At 39.6% G+C, this 7188-nt stretch overlaps 1 protein-coding gene across 2 annotated transcripts; it reads right to left on the bottom strand.

The window, feature by feature from the left end:
- Window positions 1-94: 94 nt before the first annotated feature.
- On the bottom strand, window positions 95-5752 carry etfb (electron transfer flavoprotein subunit beta). 2 transcript variants are annotated; one of them, XM_044359815.1, is made up of 7 exons: window positions 5607-5751; window positions 3837-3995; window positions 2970-3128; window positions 2771-2833; window positions 1918-2076; window positions 1448-1663; window positions 95-788 (listed from the first exon to the last, which is right to left on the bottom strand). In XM_044359815.1, exons 1-6 carry the CDS (start codon window positions 5658-5660, stop codon window positions 1493-1495), a joined length of 765 nt encoding a protein of 254 aa, XP_044215750.1. In that variant the 5' UTR covers window positions 5661-5751; the 3' UTR covers window positions 95-788; window positions 1448-1492. The 2 variants fall into 2 exon arrangements, with proteins under 2 accessions (XP_044215750.1, XP_044215751.1); XM_044359816.1 differs by lacking the exon at window positions 95-788 and having other exon boundaries at window positions 1447-1663; window positions 5607-5752.
- Window positions 5753-7188: the final 1436 nt, after the last annotated feature.

Here is a 7188-nt window from a genome sequence, read left to right as displayed (position 1 = left end):
CTTCCAACTTCAACTCTATCTGTGGGGAACTGTTTTTGTGAGACAAGCACTGCATTCAAACAATAAAAAAAAATGCCAAAAGAACAGTCACAGGTTGATTTGGATATGAAAAAGACTGGCTGTTTTATTGTTATGGTAATGTTCTGTACAATCAGAGAATTGAGGCGCTTATGGTAAAATTCAGATCATCTTCCCCTACTCATACTGAGAGACACAATCTAGGCAGTCCTGAGACCCAGTTTGAAATCACACAAACTATACAAATTACATCAGCAGACATGGCATTAATCTTGAAGGACATAGTCATCTCAACATGTTTGGGTCCATATTTACAAATATCATTTACAGAAACTGCACACCTGAACATGTGTGACCACAGATTTTCAAGATGAGAACAGCTGAATCAAGTGACTGTTGGTGAAATGCATCGTACTGGTGGCGTTAATGTACAGTGCAATACAAACAGCAGCATGAATGATTGGAGGTTTCTGGGTTTAATTATTGCATAAAGACTGTAGGGTAATCCATATCAAGTCATCTAATGGTAGATTAGTAGCCTATGATACAGATGAACCTTCTATGTAAGTTAAAATGCACATAAAAGACAAGATGATCCTTTTGGGGCTGTCTGGGTCTGCTGCAGGACAGTGTTTCTCAGTACTCCTCTCCTGTCAGTACCTCCCTGCATATCCTCAGGAGTCACAGTCTCAAACAGAGGGATTAGACGGATACATAAGCTGGTCCTCTGGATATGCTTATGTAATGTAGTCCATTTATTCATTAGAGTCCTACAATGAGAAAGGAGAATGAAGATATGCAATAACAGACAAGAGTTCCAATTAAAATCTTAAATTAGTTTTGCTTCTGTCATCGCAAGAAACATGATCCTCTTGGTCAAAGCAATTAATTAGTTTTTTTTAAAAAAAACAATGAAAAGTTGGTGATAAAGAGGATATAACATTAATATTCCAAGCAAACAATCATATCATTCATCACATGAGACAACTTTGTCGCATGCATGCAGAAGCTTGGAGCGTATCAAGTGTGTAAGTGTAGCTTTGTTCAGAATAATGTCATTTTGATTTATAGGTTTCCTATAAACCTTTCGTTAAAATAAATCTTAGCCTGTTGCCTACCTATAAACATACGAGGGAGGACCCTAAAATTCCAGGAAGACATTAGGCTCTTTTATACAGAGATCTTGCATTAAAGCTGTAAAGAAGATCCATCACTAAGCCGCCTTTGCTTTTTTACACTGAGTCAAATAAAGCCAGCATAACAACGCCCCCGTGTGTGCTTTTATAGGCATGCCGCCAACCTTTTCCGAGAACTGGAATTCAAAGACTGTAAAGGAGAACTCCAGTATCATAATAAAAATCTTTACAAATCATTGTAAATTGGTTGATGACCAAGTCTAATGGTTCCAAGCAGGTACATTGATGCTTACCCTTCTATTAAGTCCTGTGCTCCCTGGCTTATGCCCTTACAGGCTTTATATCCTCCCTGACTCCTTCAGTTTGCCCACCAGGTCGTCCACTGTCTCCACCTTCACTCCTGCCTGCCTCTGTGGGGGCTCATCCACTCTCACCACCTCCAACCGTGAAGTCAGGTCCACCCCTAAGTCTGCAGGTTTCATGTTAGCTATCTTCTTCTTCTTGGCTTTCTGAAAGAAGGGAAACACAGGAGATGAGTAACATCTATGCTACTTCATGTTTTACTCGAGAGACTTTGTTTTTAAAAAGTACCAATCAATTATGAAAAGACCTGTATAGAACCAAACACTTGTCGAGATTTATTGAACTTGGCTGTATGCCTTTTTTTTGTTTGTTTCAGAATACAACTCCAAAAAAATTTCTGAAAGGGACAATATGATTTTCTTGCCTCTTGTGTTTCCAAGCACAATTTCCTGCTTCTTACCATGATATTAGGGAGAGTGGCATATCTGGGTGTGTTAAGTCGAAGGTCTGCGGTCACCACTGCTGGTGTCTTGATCTTAATAGTCTCCAGGCCACCATCAATTTCTCTCACCACTTTAATTTTGTCTCCTTCCAGTGATACCTCTGACGCAAAGGTTCCCTGCAGCAAGAAGATACAGCACAAATTGAAAAAAAATTAAATACAGGAACAAAAGTAACTCTTTTCAAAGAAGTTCCTCTGAAATTGTGAGCTAATTTTCTCACGTCATCATTTCTGAACCTGCAATGTTAAGAGGAGACAAAAACAGTGTGCGGTCACTTCAGGTCATGAGGTAGTCGGTGTGCACCATCTGCTGGCTGGCTTATCTAACAACACTTTAACTGTAAATACAGGAATGAACTATCGTTTATAAAAAAGGACAGTAGTAACAGAAGTAATAATATGTGAGTAAAAATGGCATGAAAATGATAGAACAGATATGAAAATGGTAGTGACATTGGACATGAGATGGTTAGATGTCTGGATTTACATGATAATCTGAGCCTCAGACTGCAAGATAACATGTCAAAGTGCTCCATCTATTGGCCAGCCAGTGGAACTTCACCCCAACTACCCAAGCACCTTTGACCTGCTCTGCTGATATGTGCAGGATCACTGTAGTTCTTACTGACACAAACTAGTCTCTGCTAACCTTGATAAGGCACACAGGAACATAGCCTGATATCAGCACTGCTGTGTCACACATTTGACGCTGGTTAAGGATAAACTGTGGTCATGTTAACTTAAAGTAATTACTTAATACTAGTAATGAATATTTTTTTGGGACAGGTGACTATTTAATGGTAGAGCTCACCTGAGGCCAGTCCAGTAAGGCTGCGGTCATCTGGCCAGTCTGATTGCAGTCATCATCGATGGCCTATGAAAGCAACAGAAGAGACATTAAATGGAGGTCACAGCAGTGCAAGACCTGACTGTTCATCAGAGTATGAGATCAGAAAGTGTGATCTGATTTGAAATGAGTATATTAAGAGAAATTAATCCTGATGTTTCACCTGTTTGCCCAAGATGACAAGTTGAGCGTCCTCCTTCTTGGCCAAAGCAGCCATGATCTTGGAGACCTGCAGGGGTCCGAGGGTGTCATAGTCTTTCCCAGTTACTTCGACATGGATGCCACGGTCTGCCCCCATGGCAAGGGCAGTACGGATGGTCTCCTGTGTCAGAGAGAAATGCAGGCCAAAGGAACTGGTATTAGGGGGAAACTGGAATCATTAGGTAACGCAGCTCTCCAATTATACTTTGTGACCAAGCCCAAAAGGTTTACAACACAATATGGTAGGGCTATATGAACTAACATTTATATCACATTTATCTCAATATCGATGACTCTAACAATGACTACTTTTAAATACATCGGTGCACAATACTTTCTAATGCCTCTTAAGTTCACCCTGATCAATTACAGTATGACTAATTAAACATTCTGGACCTGAAATGCTGGTTAAATGTGACTGAATGTTGTAAATATCCTCAGTTTATACACATGGAATTCCAGCTATTTATTTAAAATGAAATGTGTGATATAAAGTTAAAGTTATATATGTATTATTGTAGAAATGAAAAATAATCCAATTATCCTTATTTTAATAATGATATCTGCAACACAAGCAAAACGACACATTTAAATAAATTAGATCCCATGGAGGTTTACATTGGTATTTGCTACATTATAGTAACTTATAGCAACATAATTTCACTTAAAAAAATATTGCAGATAAAGCTGAAACCAAGAATTAACTATAAAAGATTGGAACCACCAGAAAGAACACTTCAAGAAGTAGGCAACGTGCCACAATACACTGTACTTCTCCAGGGCACTGGTTAACAAGGCAGGTGTGCACAGACTGGTCCCATCTACCCACCTGTGCTTGCTGTGGCCCGCAGCTGACAGCCACAACCTCCTTAATAAGCTTCTTCTCCTTCAGCTTGACCGCCTCCTCCACAGCGATCTCACAGAAGGGGTTCATTGAGTGCTTAACACCATCCGTCACCACACCGCTGTTATCAGGCTTCACACGAATCTGAGGAGAAAGAAGATGGCAAAACAGAGTCATCGTGGAGGTGCAGGATGATGAACAATCCAGACAGCCTAGATTCTACGGCAAACTGTCAGACAAGATGACAGAGACATAGGCAGTGAGCCAGCAGTGTGTCTTAAGGTGAAAAGGAAAGACGTCTAATGATGCATGATTAAACAAAAGGTATATGTGGGTATCAATATGTTTCTATAACAGCCTCCACTCCTCTTGAAAAGCTTTCCACAGGATTTTGAAGACTGCTGGCTGAAGTAGTTGCTCTCATTCAGCTACAAGTGCATTAGTGAGCTCTGGCACCAATGTTGAATGATAAAGCCTGGCACGCAGTCCAAATTCATAACAAAGGTGTTGGAGGGGGTTGAGGTCAGAGCTCTGTGCGAGCCAGTCGTGTTCTTCCACACCAAAATGGGAAAACAATTTCTTTATGGACCTGGCTTTGTGCTCGGAGGCATCGTCAAGCTGAAACGGTAAAGAGCTATAAAGGAGGAAGCACAACTATTGCCTACAATATCTGCATCATATAATGCTACACATACAGCATTCCTCTTGAAAATTCCTTAAAATAATTGTTCTTGCAATAATCGAGCCAGATTCAATTAGCTTGGACATAAAAACAAACATAATAAGCAAAAATATGTACTTTCCAAACCACAAGTTAAACAAAAGTTGCTTCTCTTGACACATTAGATTTTGATAGTCTGTCTGATAATGTTGGGAACAGAATATGTCAGTAGTAGAGCTGCAATTAACAATTATTTAAAATATCTATTAATCTGCTGATTATCTTCTTGATGAATCAAGTAATCGTACAGTAAAAAGTGGCATTCACAATATCTAAGAGCCTACGGTTATTCTTCAGTTTGCTTGTTTTGTCTAACAGTTCAAACCAACTTTTCTGTTATATATGACAAAGAAAAACAGCAAATTGTCACATTTGAGAAGCTTGAACCAAAGGACTCCATTAACAAAATAGTTGCAGATTAACTTTCTTTCAATCAGCTGACTGATTAATCGACAAATCGTTGCAGCTCTAGTCAGGATAGAGCACTGATACTGTACGGATCCTGCTGAGAGCAGCTGAGGCAGGAGTGATCTTGCTGCCACAAAAAACAGCTGCAAACACATATTGACTATGGTGTTGTGCTTCATCGTTGAGAAACAGTATCCCTGCTAGAAGTGAAAGCGACACCTTGAGATTACAATTATTGTGTGACAGCAACATACGCCATGGTCTTACAGGCTCGTTTAAAATGTGAAAATGATCCTGGGTTAAGAGAAGAACATGCAAAAGGGGCTGCCAGACGTTAGGTTACACAATTTGAAATCATCGACCAGACAGCTGTTCAGGTAACTAGAAAGTAGTCATAGTCTGCAGCGTTGCTTACGGACCACTTTAACTTTTCATCATCCTGCCTTCTGTAATGTGACTAGCTGCAACCTGACAGGTTATCTGTCCAATATGTGGTCCTGTGCTACAGCCAGCTGGCCGCAGCAGGCTAACGTTAGCTAGCAGAACACAGAAAGTCAAGAGAGTGAGCAGAGGGGATTTTCTTTCAAGACGAAAGCGACCCAGCTGAAACAGTCGAAGGATATTACCTTAACTGCGTAGTCAATGACACGCTTAACTCCAACGAGAACACGGCCAGACATTATAGCAGAGGCGTTGAACTATTGCACACAGCTAACTTGACACAGTCACCGCAATGAACCTTCAGCAAAGGAGGAGAGGACGGAATTATTTTAGGGTGATTCCAGTGGCGGATGTTGAGGGGACCGCCTACCATTCAAGCCAATGAGAAGCAAGATAAATGAACGCTCTCTACGCTGATTGGCTGAGATGCGGTTAGAGTCGTTGTTAATTTCAACACGAAGTCATCTGCGCTTCGGGCTCTTTGAATGAATAGTGACTAAAATTTATGTAGAATTTTGGGAAATAAACCTTAAATCCCTAATCGTCGATTACCTTATCGTTTAAACAGCTTAAAATCTATCAATTACGACAAATCACCTGTGAATTATTGTGGTGCTCCTCTGATCTGTGTCGAAAACAAAACCAACAGAAGAAACGTTCCGCTTATGTGGGGCAAAGTTCACAGTAAACAGTAGAATGACATAATGAGGGTCATGTCACTTTAGCTTCAAATAATACATGTCAATTTACACAAAACCATTACTTGGTCACCTTTATGATTTAATGATTTACCTTTGAATCAAGTCCCGCTATTCTTAGGATAAAGTTTCTTCTAACATCAGAGAGAAATAGAAAAAAATAAAAAAACGCTGTATATTGATAAATATCTTCAATCTAATTGTCTCTTGTATAATTGTTTATTGCTTATTTATGTTTACTATTGTATAAAGAGGATCCCAACTAGTAATTGTTTTTGGCTAGTGTATTTACACTGAGCCAAAAAGGTTTACCTGAGAAGATGGTTTTCCAAATAAACAACTGACTACTTAGCTGAGGTCTGGTTATGACAGGCAGTCAGGACAATATGGGGGGCATTTTGTCAATACTTGTGTGATATGAACAGTGCAGAGCTAGTCTAGCAGTTCTGTTTTGAACTAACTGAAACTTTTTTATGTCCATCTTTTTAGGCTGTGGACCAAACACCAGAGCAATACTCTAGGTGGGTTAGAAGAACCAGCGATGATATAACCATATTCATAACATCTGGAGGGATGTAGGTAGAAAACCACCTCCTGCAGATGCTTATTCCTTTCCCCATTTTTATACATTATAAATGTGCTGAAACCAAGAGAGATGGTTGTTGGGATCCGATGGGACACACTTCAATGACAGCTTTAACTGTGGATAGCTGTCTGGCTCTGCATCCAAAAAGTATAGATGTGGATTAGGATATGTTCAGATTGTTTTGTAAGTAATGTGCAAGCATAAGCATAAATAACTATGGATCCATGATTTAAGGGAAAATTTTCCTTGATCCTGTTCATCTTGTTCTTGCTCATATCTTGTGCCTGATTTCTTTATCTTCTGTGGACCTGTGTCAGCTGCTTTTTAAACCACCTACAGTATGACAACATTCACTTAAGATTGTCAAACTAGACCAAAATATCATTGCAAATGTTCCTTTGTGTGTATTCTGGGCAAGTGATTACACCTTTTCCTCTCCTTTCCATAACAGATAAAATAAAAATCTCACTTGATCATTGTTTG

This window comes from Thunnus albacares, chromosome 8 (assembly GCF_914725855.1).
Source record: "Thunnus albacares chromosome 8, fThuAlb1.1, whole genome shotgun sequence".
Classification (NCBI taxonomy): domain Eukaryota; kingdom Metazoa; phylum Chordata; class Actinopteri; order Scombriformes; family Scombridae; genus Thunnus; species Thunnus albacares.
This window is presented reverse-complemented; position numbering and strand designations above follow the sequence as displayed.

Bases quoted from the DNA above. Each gene is read 5' to 3' on its own strand.
- etfb (XM_044359816.1), bottom strand. From the start codon at position 5,660: ATGTCTGGCCGTGTTCTCGTTGGAGTTAAGCGTGTCATTGACTACGCA. The intron at 3,129-3,836 runs GTGGGTAGATGG...TCTCTGACACAG, and splicing joins GCGGGCCACAGCAAGCACAG to GAGACCATCCGTACTGCCCT. The intron at 2,834-2,969 runs GTGAAACATCAG...TTGCTTTCATAG, and splicing joins TTGTCATCTTGGGCAAACAG to GCCATCGATGATGACTGCAA.